The sequence below is a fragment of the Eumetopias jubatus genome, unplaced genomic scaffold, assembly GCF_037043125.1.
Source record: "Eumetopias jubatus isolate StellerSeaLion01/CBP00866 unplaced genomic scaffold, mEumJub1_p1.0 scaffold_12, whole genome shotgun sequence".
NCBI lineage: Eukaryota > Metazoa > Chordata > Mammalia > Carnivora > Otariidae > Eumetopias > Eumetopias jubatus.
In genome coordinates, this window is record NW_028274818.1 from 33,442,237 (window position 1) to 33,461,365 (window position 19,129).

At 40.5% G+C, this 19,129-nt stretch overlaps 1 protein-coding gene across 2 annotated transcripts in view; it reads left to right on the forward strand.

Annotated features, from left to right (window-relative positions):
- C4BPA (complement component 4 binding protein alpha) overlaps window positions 1-17,280 on the forward strand; it is a 46,919-nt gene extending 29,639 nt beyond the window's left edge. For both annotated transcript variants that reach the window (XM_028120056.2, XM_028120057.2), the window contains 8 exons: window positions 1,399-1,484; window positions 1,654-1,848; window positions 3,366-3,548; window positions 4,227-4,427; window positions 10,465-10,650; window positions 15,034-15,207; window positions 16,148-16,323; window positions 16,872-17,280. In XM_028120056.2, coding sequence (XP_027975857.1) covers window positions 1,399-1,484; window positions 1,654-1,848; window positions 3,366-3,548; window positions 4,227-4,427; window positions 10,465-10,650; window positions 15,034-15,207; window positions 16,148-16,323; window positions 16,872-17,036 — 1,366 coding nt within the window. In that variant the 3' untranslated portion in view covers window positions 17,037-17,280. The remainder of the gene's footprint in view (window positions 1-1,398; window positions 1,485-1,653; window positions 1,849-3,365; window positions 3,549-4,226; window positions 4,428-10,464; window positions 10,651-15,033; window positions 15,208-16,147; window positions 16,324-16,871) is intronic.
- The last annotated feature ends 1,849 nt before the right edge of the window (window positions 17,281-19,129 follow it).

The window sequence follows — 19,129 nt, forward strand, 5'->3', positions numbered from 1 at the left end:
CTATTTCAAGTGCCTTTAACTCAAAATAATCTTTAGTAATTTTACTCTTAGTTGTTTTGTTACAGACCATTTACTTCAACATTTTGTTGCTATGTGCTGCTCTTTTAAAATGTAGATTAAGTATTATTTTATTTCTGCAATACTTATTTGAAATACATTTTATTTTATTTATTTATTTTTTTAAAGATTTTATTTATTTATTTGACAGAGAGAGAGGGAGACACAGTGAGAGAGGGAACACAAGCAGAGAGAGCGGGAGAGGGAGAAGCAGGCTTCCCGCTGAGCAGGGAGCCCGATGCGGGGCTCGATTCCAGGACCTCGGGATCATGACCTGAGCCGAAGGCAGACGCTTAACGACTGAGCCACCCAGGCACCCTGAAATACATTTTAAAATAGCTATTTTGTTCTGTTTTGTGTTCCTTCTTCAGGTTCTCCAACTAAGTATGTGTTGATTCTCCTTTGCTTGTCCCCTGTGTTTAACATTTTCCTCTAATGTTTCCTTTTGTTTGATTTTCGCACATGTATCCTTATTTATCCCTTATGGCATATGGCTCCTGAGATGGAAAGCATGAAGATTCAGAAGGGAGGTGCCGTTGGAATGCTAAAGGGTTCCTACTGGAATAACTGGAAACCATATTTTCCCCTTTGTTTCCTGGGTAGCTTAGGAAACTTACATTTCCTAGAAATTTCAAAATAAAGAAATGTTTAATTCTCCTTGTCTTTTATCTTATTAAAAGATTCATTTTTCTTTGAGCTAGTATTAAATAAGTCCCAGGGGTTCTAGTTTGCCAAAGCTAACATTTCCATTAGTGTTCAACCACAGTGTACATTTATTCCTTGATGATAGTACCGTTTTAAGACATACTAACAATGCTTTTTCTTTCTGTTACCATAATACCCAGAGGGCAGTAAGACAAACTAAAGAAAGCTTAGAATTTGTCAAGAGCCATAAAAAATGGGGATCGTGAACGGGGAAGTTAATGGTGTATTGGAGAGGGTAAGCACCCAAAAGTCAGAAGGGGGCTGCATATCAGAGGCCTGAGAGTTTGGGGCCAGTAACCTGGCTGATACTGTCATCTAGACAAAATTGCAGAACACACTCAAATGAGTCTTTTACCCTACATTGTCCTGGTTGAGCTCTGGATGAATGCCATGCCCCATATAGTTGATGCCCAATAATAGAGTCCAGAATAAAAGAACGAATGAACAAACACACACATCTCTTTGCAGTGATGAAAGTTTTACTGAATGGAAGGCTCAATGGGAAGTGTTATCTGGAAAACATTATTTCTTCATTTTTACTATTGAGTAACCAGTTTATTTGTTCAGACCCCTTTATCCAGCTTAATTTCAGGTAAGAAGAATTTCATTAAACTCTTTGATTCCTATCTCATTCAGATATATTTTAATTGGCCCAGCCACTAGTTATTGTGAGATCCAAGATAAAGGAGTTGATTGGAGTGATCCTCTCCCACAATGTATAAGTAAGTAAAGACTTTTTTCTGGCTTGATGGCAAACCTAAACCATGCTAGAAAATAAAACTCTTGTGCAGCTTTGCTGCTTCTTGTACCCTCCATTAGAATATGCATCATGAATGCTAGATTTGCAAAGGTACCTTCCCTGATTATTTCTTTTTCTTCACTCACTCCCAGTTGCTAAATGCAAGCCTCCTCCAGACATCAGCAATGGGAGGCACAGCGGTGGAGATGAAGATTTCTACACATATGGCTCTTCTGTCACCTACAAATGTGACCCCAACTTCTCAATGATAGGCAAAGCCTCCATTTCTTGCACAGTGGAAAATAAGACAATAGGTGTCTGGAACCCAAGTCCTCCTACTTGTAAAAGTAAGTCACAGTGATGAATTTTGGTTTGAATGGTTTGTTTAAAAGAAAAAGGTAGGTGAATTTGTTGGGGGAACGGGAATGATTCCAAGACCAACCACTGTAACAATGCAGTCATTTATTTGCTCAACCAATATTTATGTATGATGGCCCAGTGTGCAGTAACAAACAGCACCGATATCTCATTGGCTTTGTGAAGTAAAAGTTGATGTTCATTCATACAGAGTCTGCTGTAAGTCCAGGGGACTCTAGGGCAACTGTAGTCTAGGTGTAAATTTAGCAATAAGCCTAGCAGTCTGGGTTGCTTTGATCTCGTAGTACTTCTACATCAAAATGTCCTTTCAAACTCTGTTCAGTAGGTGAAGAGAGAAAAGCAAATTATGCCCTGATTTTTGAAAAGAGCTTCGGTCTGAAGTGACCACATGTTGCTTTACAGCCTTTTGTCCCAATCTAATAATGTGGACCCTACCTTGAGGGAACTGAGGAATATTGCCTTTTGTCTGTTCAGGGAGAGCAAGTGGAAATATTGGTTAGCACTTACAACGTTCACCCCAAGTGCCTACAGGACAGAGCAAAAAAAAAAAAACAAAAAAAAAACAAAAATCAGAAAATCTACTGTGTATTTTTAGTTGGCTAATCTGAGGGACTTTCCTTTGTGACTAAGTGCCTACACCGTATCACTTAGTATTCTGACTCACCATAGAACACAGTCAAATCAGGGGATGAAAAAGCATGATACCACAAGCAATTCAAAATGCCAGGAGTCCAGACAGCAAGAGGTGGAAATGGCAGAGACTGAGGACAGAAAGTCAGCAGAGCCAGGTTACGGAGGGCCTCATGTGTCCCTCTGAGGAGTTCAGAGCAAAGGTGAAAGGGAAACATTGAAAAGCTTTAACCAGGGAAGTAAAAGTGTTGCATTTCAGAAACACAAGTCTGGCTCCAGAAGGGACAACAAAGGAAGTGGGACAAAACTCAACCCATAGGCACCTGTTGCAACCAACCAGCCAAGTGGCGAAGGTAGCTTCAGCCATAGCCATGAGTCATCAAGGTGACAGGACTGACATGGGGGCGGGATGACTGACTGCTGTGGGGTTGGGGTGGTGGGGGCAGTTCGTTCTTTGGGAGAGGACAGAGCTCTGATGCCTGGCTGCCTCTTCCTCCTGACCACTGTATCATCATCATTGGCCCCTGACCCATACCGAAATCATGCAGGAAAGTAGGCCACCGTCAGGGGGGGATCATGGGGACATTGAGAGATGTGTTGTAGATGGCTGGTTTTGCTTGAGTAAGCTGGAGTTACTCACAATCACATAACAGAACCGATAGGATGGGACCTCCTCTTAACTGAGGCTTTTTAAAGTTGAAACTATATTCACTTTAAAATGTTTTCCTTGTATCTGCTTGACGTACACTGTGTTAGGCTTTTGTGTCATAGTTGAAACTGGATTAGCAATAGCAAGTAATATCCTTATTGCCATTTCTCTTTTACAACTCACTTGTCTTTTCTTGTGATTCTTTAGAAATCATCTGTCCTAAGCCAGAGGTTAAAAATGGAAATGTAATCTCTGGATTTAGAACCATCTATACTTACCAAAACTCCATGGTATTTGACTGCAAGGAAGGTTTTATTCTCAAAGGAAGCAGTTTAATCCATTGTGGAGAAAATAATGACTGGGATCCTCCTCCTCCCATTTGTGAGCTCAGTAAGTATGGACCATGAAGGAAGTTCAATGTTTGGCATCTAAATTACCCAGAAATGTTGGTGGGGGCATATTTGTATGCCTAAACCCACTTGAACTGCAGTAAAAATTTAAATTTAGTTCAATAATTGTCTTTATTTTTTCCAGTTGTTGGAAAAAAGAAAGATTACTGTATACTAGGCAAGGTCTTATATAATCACAAAAGGCTGCCATATACAGTTGTGCAGGTTGTGGACACTTCAACCCTAAAGGGAGACATTAACATTGTAGGCATTGTGGATTTGTGTATTTATTTCAACAATTTTCTTGCAGTTGGTAGGAAACTTGTTTTGTTCTAACAAAAGCATTACATTATGATAATTGACTTGAAAGATAAATAGTAAAGGGTCCTGTGGGGGGAGGAATGCCTTTTTCCAACTTCCACAAAAATATTATACAGACTAACTATGATTCTGACACTCTGAAACTATAAACTCATGTGGATCATGAAAAATTATGTTAATAATAATATTGAGAACTTGGTGCTAGTTTGTTTTCTGATGTGGCTGATGCACCAGCCATGGCAAGACCGTTCCTGGCTGAATGAACGCATGGCATCCTCTGATAGGACAGGCTTGTTGATGATCACTGTTGCATCCCTAGGACCAGTGTCTTTTCCCCATGTTCTCCCTTTATGAGCAGATAGTTGTCCTGACTTACCGAACATCCCAAATGCCTACTGGGAAACATACAACAACCGCGTGCCGACGAAAGAGCGATTATATAATATTGGAACTGTGTTGAGGTACAAGTGTTATTCTGGCTATGAACCTGCTTCGGATGGGCCTACCACTGTGACTTGTCAGAGAAATCTGACTTGGACCCCACACATAGGATGTAAGGGTGAGTCTCTGCTTTTTAAATCTTTTTGTAAATTAGACACCCAGCATGTGCTAGGCTTTTTTTTTTTAATCTTAAAATGAATGCAGTTTTATCTTTCAAGATAAATTTAGGATTATAATAATTCAACAGAGGAGTTAAGTATTATTGTCAGAAGGGATCATGGAAGTCTTGGAGGAGCTGAGAAACTATGACTATAACTTTCCTTATCCCATTTCAAAATCAAATGAGATGTGGACATGGAAGGGACACAGAAGTGAAGCCTTAGTCAGATTGAGTATTAGCCTCATCACTGGTGAAAGTAGCATGCAGAATACGGCTCAACATTTACCAGAGTCGGACCTCTGTCACAGCCATTTCCTCCCCAGTGTCGACTTTGGGGTGCTTAGTAGAAGGAAAGTCTGTGAAACAGTCATGAACTCAACCAGCTGCAAAGTGACTTGTGTCTCATGTCTTTGAGCCAAGGGACTGCGGACTGCAGGAGCTGGGTCTTGTGACCTGCCCCTAGAAGACAGACCCTGACCCCTGACCCAGTACTCTGGCCTCAGAGGGATAAAAAGGAGACTTTCTGCAATCTCAAGATGTCTTTTCTCTTTGAGAGAATGTGAGGAGCTGAGAGACAGGCAGATGCAGTTTTATGGGCTTCAGTGGAATTGACAATAGAGGGAGAAAATGCTTCCTTGCGCACATCAGAATCTTGCCATTTTAGAGGTGAAGACACAGAGGCCCAGGGTATAGGGAACTTTTTTCTACAGACTGGAATTGGAAAAATGTGTAAAATGAACAAGTAATGAAAAATGGTAGTTCAACCAATTGGAAGGTTAAGACTTCAAGTTTAATTACAGTTATTTAGGCTCATTTGGGGGCAGTAAAATGAAAAGTTTTAACAAAATTACCGAATTAAAATATATTTAACAATGATGGCCACCACTTAAATAACAAAGTATTGGTAAATACAAGCCTTTGAGGATTCTCCTTGATGAATACAAAATAGTGACTTGTAATTAATACACTAATTCTTTCTATATAAATATTTATTTATACGTATCTAAAAACCAACTTCTATTTTTCTCCATCTTTTTCTCTTCTTCTTTGTCTTATTATTGAGGTATAGTCAACACACAATGTTATATTAGTTTCAGGTGTACAATGTAATTCAACAGTTCTGTGCATTACTCAGTGCCCACCACAAGAAGTATAGTCACCATCTGCGACCATATATTATTACATTATTGTGACTATATTCCCTGTGCTGTACTTTTAATCTCTGTGACCTATTTATTTTATAACTGGAAGTTTGTACCTCTTAATCCCCTTCACCTATTTCATCCATCCTCCAGTTTCCTCCCTCTGGTAACCACCAGTTTGTTCTCTGCATTTAAAAGTTTGTTTATTGGTTTGGTTTGGTTTGGTTTTTAGATTCCACATATAAGTGAAACCATATAGTATTTGTTTTTCTCTGTCTGATTTAGCCATCGTGGGCCTTCTGGGCCCATCCATGTGTCTCACAAATGGCAAGATCATTATTTTTTCTGACTAATATTCAATTGTGGGTGTATGTATGTGTGTGTGTGTATATATATACACACACACACATACATACACCACATCTTCTTTATCCATTCATCTGTCTATGGACACTTGGGTTACCACATATCTTAGATGCACCAATTTACATTCCCACTGGTAGAGCACAAGGATTCCCTTTCTATTGCATCCTTGCCAACACGTGCTATTTCTCTTCTTTCTGACACTAGCCATTTTGACAGGTGTGAGGTGATATCTCATTGTGGTTTTGATTTGCATTTCCCTGATGGTGAGTGATGTTGAGCATCTTTTCATGTGTCTGTTGGCCACCTGTATGTTTTCTTTTTTCTTTCTTTATTTATTATGTTATGTTAATCACCATACATCATAGTTTTTGATGTAGTGTTCCATGATTCATTGTTTGTGTATAACACCCAGTGCTGCATTCAATACGTGCCCTCCTTAATACCCATCACCAGGCTAACCCATCCCCCCACCCCCCTAAAACCCTTAGTTTGTTTCTCAGAGTCCACAGTCTCTCATTGTTCATCTCCCCCTCCGATTTACCCCCCTTCATTTTTCCCTTCCTACTTTTTTTTTTTAACATATAATGTATTATTTGTTTCAGAGGTACAGGTCTGTTTTCTTTAGAAAAGAGTCTATTCAGGTACTCTGCCCATTCTTTAATCAGATTACTTGATTTTTCAGTGTTGAGTTTGATAAGTTCTTTATATATTTTGGATATTCACCCTTTGTTGAATATATTGTTTACAGATATCTTCTCCCATTCAGTAGGTTGCCTTTTTGTTTTGTTGATGGTTTTCTTCACTGTGCAAAAGTGTTTTATTTTGGTGTAATCCCAATAGTTTATTTTTGCTTTTGCTTCCCTTGCCTGAGGAAACCGATCCATAAAAATGCTAACATCCAAGAGATTACTGCCTATGTTTCCTTTTAGGAGTTTTATGGCTTCAGGTCTCACATTTAGGTTTTTAGTCCATTTTGAGTTTATTTTTGTGTATGGTGTAAGAAAGTGGTCCAGTTTCATTCTTCTGCACATAGCTGTCTAGTTTTCTCAGTACCATTTATTGAAAAGACTGTGTTTTCCCCATTGTATATTCTTGCCTCCTTTGTCATAGATTACTTGACTATATAAGCATGGCTTTATTTTGGGGCTCACTATTCTGTTCTATTGATCTCTGAGTCTATTTTTGTGCTAGTACCATACTGTTTATTTTTATTATTATGTTATGTTAATCACCATACATTACATCATTAGTTTTTGATGTAGTGTCCCATGATTCATCGTTTGCATATAATTCCCAGTGCTCCATGCAGAACGTGCCCTCCTTAATACCCATCACCAGGCTAACCCATCCCCAACACCCCTCCCCTCTAGAACCCTCACTTCGTTTCTCAGAGTCCATCGTCTCTCATGGTTCGTCTCCCCCTCCTATTCCCCCCCTTCATTCTTCCCCTCCTGCTATCTTCTTCTTTTTCTTTTTTCTTAACATATTTTGCATTATTTGTTGCAGAAGTACAGATCTGTGATTCAACAGTCTCACACAATTCACAGCGCTCACCATAGCACACACCCTCCCCAATGTCTATCACCCAGCCACCCCATCCCTCCCACCCCCCACCACTCCAGCAACCCTCAGTTTGTTTCCTGAGATTAAGAATTCCTCATATCAGTGAGGTCATATGATACATGTCTTTCTCTGATTGACTTATTTCGCTCAGCATAATACCCTCCAGTTCCATCCACGTCGTTGCAAATGGCAAGATCTCATTCCTTTTGATGGCTGCATAATATTCCATTGTGTATATATACCACTCTTCTTTAGCCATTCATCTGTCGATGGGCATCTTGGCTCTTTCCACAGTTTGGCTATTGTGGACATTGCTGCTATAAACATCGGGTTGCACATACCCCTTCGGATCCCTACATTTGTATCTTTGGGGTAAATACCCAGGAGTGCAATTGCTGGATCGTATGGTAGCTCTATTTTCAACTTTTTGAGGAGCCTCCATACCGTTTTCCAGAGTGGTTGCACCAGCTTGCATTCCCACCAACAGTGTGGGAGGGTTCCCCTTCCTCTGCATCCTTGCCAACATCTGTCGTTTCCTGACTTGTTAATTTTAGCCATTCTGACTGGTGTGAGGTGATATCTCATTGAGGTTTTGATTTGGATTTCCCTGATGCCAAGTGATGTTGAGCACTTTTTCATGTGTCTGTTGGCCATTTGGATGTCTTCTTTGGAAAAATGTCTGTTCAAGTACCATACTGTTTTAATTACTATAGCTTTGTAGTATGTCTTAAAATCTGGGATTGTGATACTTCCAGCTTTGTTCTTCTAAGGATTGCTTTGGCTATTAGAGGTCTTTGTGGTTCCACATGATTATTTGTTCTAATTCTGTGAAAAATGCTATTGGCATTTTGATAGGGATTGCATTAAATGTGTAGATTGTTTTGGGTAGTATAGACATTTCATAATATTAATTCTTCCAGTCTATGAGCATGGTATATCTCTCCTTTTTTTGTGTCATCTTCAATTTCTTTCATCAATATCTTATAGTTTTCAGAGAGGAGGTCCTTTACTTTCTTGGTTAAATTTATATTTTATCCTTCTTGGTATAATTGTAAATGGGGTTCTTTTCTTAATTCCTCTTTCTGCTACCTATACATGATATAGGTATATTGTATATATCTATACAATAGATTTCTACATATTAATTAATATTATATATAATCTATATAATATTACATATTAATTGTATATCCTGCAGTGGTTCTGAATTTATTAGTTTTAATAGTTTTTTGGTGGAGACTAGGGTTTTTTATGTATAGTATCATGTCATCTGCAAATAGTGACAGTTTTACTTCTTCCTTACCAGTTTGAATCCCTTCTATTTCTTTTTCTTGTCTGATTGCTACAGCTAGGACTTTGAGTACTATGTTGAATAAAAGTGGCAAAGTGGGCATCTTTGGTTCTGATCTTAGAGGAAAAGATTTCAGCTTTTCACCATTGAATAAGATGTTAGCTATGGGTTTTTCATATGTGGCCTTTATCATGTTAAGGTATGGTTCCTCTACACCCACTTTGTTGAGACATTTTGTCATGAACGGATGGCGTATTTTGTCAAATGCTTTTTCTGCATCTTTTGAAATGATCATATGTTTTTAAAATTTTTTCCTTTTGTTAATTTGATGTATTACATTCACTGATTTGCAAATATTGAACCGTACTTCCATCCCTGGTGAATATCCCACTTGATTGAATGGTCCTTTTAATGTATTGTTGCATTCAATTAGCTAATATTTGGTTGAGGATTTTTGCACCTTTGTTCATCAGGAATACTGCCTACAGTTTTCTTTTGTGTGGGTCTTTGTCTGGTTTTGGTATCAAGCTAGTACTGACCTTGTAGAATAAATTTGGAAGTTTTCCTTCCTCTCCTACTTTTGGAACAATTTGAGAGGAATAGGTATTAACTCTTCTTTAAATGTTTGGTAGAATTCACCTGTGAATAGTGAAGCCATTTGGCCCTGGACTTTTGTTTGTTGGGAATTTAAAAACCTACTTTAAAATTATATTTTTGTTACCCACTATAGTGGCATTGATTTAATTATTTAATAAAGATATATTTAACCATTTAAAAAGCAGAAGTGAAATGATATTTATCCTAGTTATCAAAAAATCTGATACAGTGTGGATTTGGACTTATGACTTAAATATTATGATTTAAGTATTTTCTACAGTATTACATAAATATTAATATTATAATTTAGAAACATGAATGTTGGGTATTTTTATTGTTATTCATAAATAAGTGAGTGGTGAGAGTGTTTAGGTATGCCCAAAAAACCATTGTAGTTCTAGTCAAGCTCCTGATGTGAAGAATAGGGCATTTTAATCTGCTCTGATATTTTCTCTTACATCAAGCAATATCAATATGTTCTACCTGAAACTATTTCTACTAATGAATAAAAAATCTCTTTTTATCAGCTCTTATTGCATTAAAAATGAAAGAATTTGAGTCGCTGTTTCTCTTAAATGTGGCATCAAAAAAGATCCTGGCCATATGCAGTAATTTAAATTTATTTCTCTGTGTTAGCTGTCAGGTGGATATAAACTTTTGAGGACATTTTTCCTTTTGTGACTGAGGAAGTGTAAGGTATCAGAGAGGTTAATAATGATGTAACCTTAATGAAACCATAAGCAATGGATGTTATTTGTCATTACTTTTGAATACTTTTGAAAATTTACATTTTCATGCAGGTTTCATCCAGTGTCTCATTTTGGAGGCTCCTAATGAAATCATTTAGTTGAAGGGAAATGACTAGGTTGGAGTACTTTAACAATCAGGGACAGGGAAAGCAGACCCAGAATGTCCTTTTCCTGTTACCCCAATCTCTCTTCAGTGGTGAAATCTTCGAAAGCAGAAACGAATTTATTATCCATAGGTGCCTCATTGCAGTGATTACTAATGATTCACCTCACTTTCTATTTTTCAGAGATGTGTTGCCCAATACCAGACCTGGAGAATGGTGAAATCATTTCAAAAAACACTAGATCTGTGAATAGCTGTGCTTATTTCTACAGAGACACAGTTTTTTATATGTGTTATAAGAAATACCGGTTTGAAGCTAGGTGCCAAGAAGATGGCACGTGGGATCCCAAAACACCATCATGTGATGAGGGTAAGAGCTTATGGAATTTTATGTTATTTTTTCTTTTCTTTTTTTAAATTTACATTCAGGTTAGTTAACATATACTGTATTATTAGTTCTGGGGTAGAATTTAGTGATTCATTAGTTGCATATGATACCCAGTGCTCATTCTATCAAGTGCCCTTTTAGTGCCCATCACCCAGTTACCCCATCCCCCCACAGCCCTCCCCTCCAGCAACCCTCAGTTTGTTTGATGTTTCTTCATATCAAAGTGATGGAGATTATTAAGGGAAGGTTTCAAATTAGGAAGAATTTGTATACCCTTCATGATTTTTGGAGTGGATAAATTTGTTAAAAAGCATTGCCCAGCCCCCAGTCCAACTTTCTTTTCCTTCCTCATTGTTTATTCCCATTCCCTTGACCTTCCTGCTTTTCTTTTCTTTTCTGAAATCAGTAAAAATAGTCCACATCTAATAGATCAGCTGAACTTATCAATTATTGTCTTCTGTTTCTTGGTATTTATTGTCTTCTCTTCTTTCTGTCCATATGCCTTAATCTGCATTTCAAGACCCACCCAAATCTATTTGAACCCATCTTTCACAACTTGCTTCCTTTCTTCCTCAAACTTCCTCCCTTCCTTCTGCTGTCTCTAAGTTCTCCTTCAGACTATCCCCCAGTGTGAAATGCCTACCTCTCCCTCCCCAAGAGCACTTAAGTGCTAAATACAATCCTACCTCTCCCATTGTTTTTCCGTGGTCCTATCTATTGATGACCAAGAACAATTACCCCTGCTGGATAGTGATGCTTCTTCTTGCCTAGTGTGTAAGAAGGAGCCCAAAGGAGCCCTAAAGTGGTTCAGAGTGCTGTGTTCCAGAAGATATTGTAAAGTAATATTGTGAAGTGTTATCACTGTAAAATATTGCCTCTCAACTGGCACTTCAGCTGTGCCTTTAACAGGCCATTCCAATGTCCAAACAGGCCTACAGGTTCTGGATGATGCAGTCTGTAATGTGAGTGGTACATTCCATGGCCACGGTCTTAGTACCACACCTCTTTTGCTATGAGTGGGTGTTCTAGTCGCACATAGTGTAATTCTATGCCAATTATTTAAACACTCTATAGTCTTCAGATTAACAGTGCTGACTGAAGTCCCACAAGCAGAAAAGGCAAACCCATACCTGGAATACTTGTGTATTTCTGTCAAAATACTTATTTGTCCCTTCCAGGGAGAAGGGATGTGATATAGTCAACTTGCTACCAAGTGGCTTTGTGGTTATCTCAAGGGATGGTATCATATTAGGGACTTAGCATTGTGGCTGGCAGTTTGAAGATTCAGTGACAGCCTCGGTAAGCGGGAGTCCATGTTGTGCCTACCATGCTTGTTCTTCATCCATACCACCACTTTGCTCCTCTTCCTCTTGTGACAGCACTGGTCAGGCCAATGACAGAGGATGGCTGCCTTCAACTGGCTGAGACATTGTTTTCTATTTGATTTTTTAATGCCTACTCTACTGGGGATGCTCTGCTGCTGTTAACACGTAAAATAAAAACTTTGCACTTCCTGTCATTCCCATACGTCCAGTCACCTGCTTCTACCTACCGCAGATCTCCTTGGGCCCAATCTTCCAATCTTTGTCCTTAAGGACGCAGACAAATAAGCCATTCATTTTGGGGCATTCCAGGCTAATTTAATCTATCCTTAGCCCATTTCTTTTTCCAAAAAAGTGAATGGCGAGATTACCTAAGATTTTTCCTTACTACTCTCTTTCCCTGATCAGGCTCTAATGCAGCTTCCGTTCATTGTAACTTGCACACACATACCCAAAATACACATCTGTGAATGAGGCTTGGCTTCCCTCTGTTCTGTCGGTTGGTTATAATGGATACTCCACATAGCCGTAAGCATGAGCTAAAGAGGCACTTGTGCAGCAGTGGATGGGCACAAGTAGGATCTAGGCTCCCTATTTGTGTGGGCTGCTTGTGTCATCTGCCCATGTTCAATCCCAGGTGACGACTTCCATTTTATAATGAATTGTTTGTTGCCTGCCTGGCCTTATAACTTGGTTCTGATAGACCAAGATCATGATTTTTGGCACATGCTCACTTCATGACCCAATATCAGGCACAGTTTCTATCAGGACCAAACAACATGTCAAGAGTTATATCTCAAACAGCACATAATTCTCTGCAGCAGTGCATGGCCTTGCCTCAGGATCTCAAGTGTATATGCTGTGATAGTCCCATTGATACTTGCATGCTTTCTGACTATAGCCACCTTCAATATACTAGGCTCTGCTGCGTCCTAAGTTTCAAGCAACAGGACAATTTCACTGCAACTGGACTTGCTGCTGAGGCTTTCCCAACATGGGCCCCACTCAAACCCAGCTATCTTTTATGTCACCTAGCATATGAGCTGGAATAGTATTCCCAAGTATGGAATGTACTGCCTCTAGAGTCTAGAAAGTTCTACTTGGTGTTTTGCATCATTTTTTGTGGTGTGATGTGCATGTCCCATTAGTTTAGATGGGATAGCCTAACAAGCCCTGAACCCTGGACCTCTGAAGATTGTATTGATATGGCAAACCCTTGAATCTTTACCTTCTATATCTGGAGCGTCAGTATGGGAATTGGAAAAACCCAGTCTTCCCCTTCACTTCCTGCGTTTCTCTTGTATGTCTCTCTTACTGCTCACACGGAACACTCACAACATTTCAGGTGACCAAATGTGTGTGTGTGTGTGTGTTTTTCTTTTTCTTCTTCCAACAAAGAATTCTCTGCAACACCAACTGGGTGTCCTATAATTTGCCACAGTTCCAGCACTATCTACCTGAAGAGAGTGGCAGATTCCACAGGGTAAAGGTTCAGTCTCACGAAACTGCCCCCCACATTAGATGCCAATTGTGGGTAGTAGGTCCTCGGGCTTCTACCAAAGTCTGTTCAACTTAGCTACAAATTGGAGGTTCCCATGATCTCCTTGTGGAGTTCCATTAATTTGCTAGAAGGGCTCACAGAACTCAGGGGACACTAACTTATATATACCAGTTTATTAAAGGATATGATGAAGGACACAAACGAAGAGATATATAACGTGAAGTCTGGGAGGGTCCCAAGTACCTGTGGATTTGGGGTACATCATCCTCCAGTACGTGGATGTGTTCACCCACCTGACAACTCCCTGAACAATATACTACTGAGATTTTATGAAGGCTTGCTCACTATAGGCATGCTCAATTACTAACACTGTTTCCTACTTCTCTCCTCTCTTTGAAGAGGAGAGCAGGCCTGAAAATTTCTAAGCTTCTAGGTTTTTCATCATGACTTGATCTTTCTGGTGGCCAACTCTAATCCAGGAGCCACTGAGAATTGCCTCAATAGAACAAAAGATGTTCTTAGTGTTCTAGGCACGTAGTAATTTACAAGGGTTTAGGAGATCTGCGCCAGAAACCCAGATGGATTATCTATCTATCTATTATCTATCTATCTATCATCTATCATCTATCTATCTATCTATCTATCTATCTATCTATCTATCTATCTATCTATCTCAACATGCTATTTTCTTCTTGCTCATTCAGTAGAATTAACCTGAGGCCATTGACATACTGGATCAGTGTGGGTGTCCAGATAATCATCGTATCATCAGACTGTATTATGACAGGGGCAAGTGAGTTATCATACCGCAGGGCTAAAGCTACAAATGTGTGATTTTATCCTTCTGTGTCTATGCAAACTTTCTGACCCTTTTTTGTGGTAGGGTTGAGAAGAAGGCATCTGCTAAACCAGTGGCCCCCACTTACCCGAAGATACAAAAATCTACTCTACCAAAGACACCACATCTGAAATGAGAACTAAAATGTTGAATTTTCCATAGTCGACTGTCATTCCCCAGAATCCTAACTTTTCTTTTAGACAGACTGGGGAAGTAAATGGCAGTATAATGGGGAGGCAGCTTTAGTTCTGTAAGAGTGGCGCAATGCCCCCATTTCCCCTGCCACTTTTAATTTTTTAATATGCCTTTTAATATTTTTTAATATGCTGTCTTTGCTTCAAGGGGGATGGGGATAGGCAGGATCAATGGCTTCTACTTGACTTCTGGGATATGACAGGTTTTACCCCCTAGGCCAAGAACTCAATGTGGGGGTTGAACAAAGTATTAATTTTATCCATTCCCCTTATACTTTTGAAGATATTAGAGATGACCACCAAGTGGTCTAATGATGGGGCCATGATGGTTCCTCAGCCTGAGGCTTACAGGAGGGCAGCCCAGGTCTTGGGTTTGGCTAAGTGATCCTCTGAGCAGAGAAGATGACAGGACAGAATGGAGCCTCCTACAAAACACACAGATTCGGGGATGAGTTATTTTTTTACATTCTACAAGCTCATGCTCTTTCACTTTTATCTCTCACCATCAAGATTGTGATTTTCCTCCTGATGTTGCCCACGGATATTATGAAGAAGTTGAAAGATTCCGTGTATTCATACAAAATGAAGTGATATATAAATGTGACAAAGGATACACTCTGGTTGGAGAGTCCAAACTCTCTTGCAGGTCTTCACACTGGACACCTGCAGTCCCTCAATGTAAAGGTAACTCCAACTCCCTTTTCAGTCAGGTGGGTGGAAATGTCACAAAAGCATGGAAGCATTTGATTTGATTTGATTTATTTGAAATCATGACTATGTTCAGGATGCAAACAGTACAAAGGGAATACATAAACATCAACCTCCCTTCTTCTTTCTCCCAGTCATAAAATTCAACCCCTATGCCCACTCTCCTGTATATTTCCAGAAAAATTCTGCAGGTGGCCCATTTCATTTATGGCCTGTAGCAAAATTTTCATGCAAGCTTGCTTTAGCATGAATGTGGGCTCTCAAGGGCTAATTCCAAACCTCACGAAGTGGTAGATACTTCCATCACAGCCTCGTGCAAGGCGCCATGCTACCCATGCTACAGGCTGGGGATGGGGGGGCTCCTACTGTGTTGTGGGGACAGGACAAGTCAAGGTCAGGTCTGACTTTTACAGGCACACAGGTTAATAGCATTTTGCCATCAGCAACTCCGGGGATTATTTGCCACCATAGTCTCTATTACATACAGGAGCCAATCAGCAGGAGGGAACATTTCACAGCTAGTGTCTGGCTGGGATCAAGAGATGCGGGAGACTTGCTTTGATAGCTAAGAACCTGGGATCACATGCCTTTTTTATATCCTATCATGTTCTTCAAAAGTATGAAGACCTAGGACAAGTTTCTTCACCTGTCTGTATCTCAAATTTCTCCTAGAAAAATGGGAGTGATAACTAACAGTCATTGCCTCACAAAGCTGAATCACATAAAATGCTTAGCCTGAGTCTGATATATAATTGTGGCCAATGCTCAACCAAAATGCTCACAAATATTACTGTTACAAAAACAAAAGATAAAACAATTAGCAGCACCTATGATAGTTAATTCTTATAATCCTGGCCTATTTTCCTGTCTTTTTCCTTAGATTCACATATTGCTTAAAACTGTGTTTCCATTGTAGCTCTGTGTCCAAAACCAGAAATAGCCCATGCAAAGCTGTCCATGGATAAGGATCAATATCTTCAAACTGCAAATCTTACCATCCAGTGTGACTCTGACTATAAACTGGTTGGTCCCCAAAATATCACTTGCTTAGAGGACAGAACCTGGTACCCTGGGGTGCCCAAGTGCGAGTGGGTAAGTTGAATGATTCAAGAAAAGCTCCTGTGCTAGCCAACCCTAAAAATGGGGCCTCCCCCCAAGCACTGTCCCAGCTCACAGTGGTGCGATCTGACTTGTCAGGAGTCATTTCTGAGTCCTTCAAAGGAATTCTCTTCTTTCTTGAAGTACTGTGGTCAGGTAGGAGTGACAAGCTCTCCTCTCTCACTGGAGAACAAGGAATAATCGAGCCCCTTAGGGAAAAGAGGGACTCAGATACCTGGGACTTTTTCTAGACTACATAATATACTGTGTTCCATTTCTGGATGGTCTCAGAAACAGCCTCTGTCCTCACAGAGGCCCTCCGTGAAGCTGTCTCAGAACAGGTCCTTATCTCTCTGGGAAGGACTATGGTGGGACCCAAGGTGTTTTCTGGTTTTCCTGCTCACCGGGCAGTCCTGTGCTTGGTCTTGGCTTTGAGCTGTAGTCCTGTCATTGTCAGGAGGTCCCCTTCCCCCTCCAACCCTGCTCCTTCTTGATTTGGAGAGAAGCCACCCAACCACACCCAGCACCTTCATATCTTTCAGGTGATCCCTGAAGGCTGTGAACATGTCCAGAAAGGCAGAACGGCCATGCAGTGTCTCCCTAACCCAGCAGATGTGAAAATGGCCATGGAGCTGTATAAATTGTCTTTGGAGATTGAACTACTGGAACTACAGAGAGACAAGGCAAAGAAACATACGATGGAGTGACCACTATAATTTCCCCCGACAGAGGGAGAAAAATGTGCCACCTTCAATACAATACAGATCACTTCAGCTTACCAACTCTACTGTCCCTTTTGCACCATCATTCATGGTAATAAATGTCTAGAAAGGATAATTTGTTCACATTTAGTGCTTTGTGACTATAGAATTATTGATTATCTTGTAGCTGATGGTTTTGCTTTTCTGGACACAAAATGTACATTTTTTTTTCAAGTAAAAACGTATGTATCAAAAATGATTTTGTCTTTGTGGTCTGTCCTTAATGAGGTCCCTAAACACACCCATTACATAAAGTTAGTGCATTTCCTTTACTGTAAGGGCCTTGGACATGGACGTGGGCTCACAGCAAAGCATCTCCCCGGATTGCCTCACTGCACACGTCCACAAGTGCAAATCCCCCAGGTCTTCAGTACTTAGATTAAATGTCAACACACCTCCAAATCCTGGTCCATTCTCCCCATTTGAAAGGAGTCCTGCCCTTTACCCAACCTCCATGCACTTGCCCTCTGTCTCACTAATGCTACCTCTAGACTTCTGCTTGACAGGAAAGGGATTCGTGTTTGTGTCTGGACCTCCTTCTTCCTTCTTCCATTTTGAGAAAACAAACTCTGATAGACTGATGAATGAGGCCCACATGGAGGCCACCTGTGTGTTCCCAAGTCCTCCATCTGAAAAGTGAAAGGGTCTGAGCAAGTATCCTCCACATGAGGAGAAACCTCCATCAATCCCCTGTGTATCTTGGGGTATCTTGGACACTGTTGTTCCTTCTACTCACCACCCACTCCAAGGCCTGCATCCTCTGAAATCTCTCATTCGTGTCCCAGCCCCTTTGTTCATCTCTTCTCTCTTTGTTCACCTGCCTCTATGGGGGAACGTTGGCCTTTTTTGTTCTTATTTCACCAAATATACTCTGCAGAGGCAGTGGGGTCTCAAAGGTTTTCACTGGACTTTCGATGTAACAGAGGGGCTGGAACTGTTAGAGAAACCGACCTAACATGGAAGGTAACTACTGATGGTCCTTAAAGCCATTTGCCTGCACCTGCTTCTAGGAAATCGGTAGATCTTTATTTCGGGTTTCCCCTTAGACAAGGATTTGTGGGTTACTAGTTTCCTTGGAGGGTGGCCCAGAAAGCAGCGAGTGGGTAGTGAGGTGATCAGATGAGAAAGGGAGGACAGCTGAAGGAAGGAGCTTGACTGGGGTGGTTACTGTGGTTGCTAAAGGGTGCTCAGTTACGCCGACTGTGCTCTGAGAGCATGTGGGACACAATTCTGAGTAGCCTTTCCAGGTGAGCACCTGGAGCATTTATCCACCAGTTCCCTCCTCTCATCGGTGAAGACTTGCTCCAACAGTGTTGACGGCCAGCACCGTGGGCCCACTGACTGGGCTCCCGAGGACGGGGGTCACCGTCAGGGAGGGCACTGTGGCGGTGCCTGCATCAGCCTCCAGTTAGGGATGTGGGCAGAGCACAGCTGGTCTCTTCCGCAGTTCACTTTTCTCTGTGGCTCTCTTCGGACATCTGTTCTGGCCTCTCTCTCACTCTCTCTCTCTCTCTACTCAGCCTCCCCCTTCATCAGACCTCTGCATTCTTTGGTATTAATTGGCTCCAACAGAATTCTTTCCATTTTCTTAGAGAATCATTTAATTTTCCACCTACCATTGGACTCTGGGCTTATAGATGTCTTTTGTTATGTGCAGTCTCACCAATCAAATATTTACTAAACCTGCCTGAAAAACAACTTGATTAAAATTTACAAATAGGTTAAAAATCCATTATGATGAATGTTGAGTTTTCCCTGTTGGTTCAGGGCATGAGGATGTGCTGTGAGCCCCTGGGGTGCCTCAGACATTTTCTCAGGAGGAGAAAATCTGTTACTTGTCATTTAAATTTGTGTGCATTTTAAATATCATTTCCCACTTTATTTACTGAAAATCTGATCCATGAAAGTGGAGAAGACTGTTAAGGTTGTAGGTGAGACTAAAAGGCACAGAAAGGCCTTATCAGAAGAATTTATAAGAGAGGAATTTGTTCAGTCTGATGCTCACTGATGCTTGGAGGGAGAGGAAGGGTAAGCGCCTG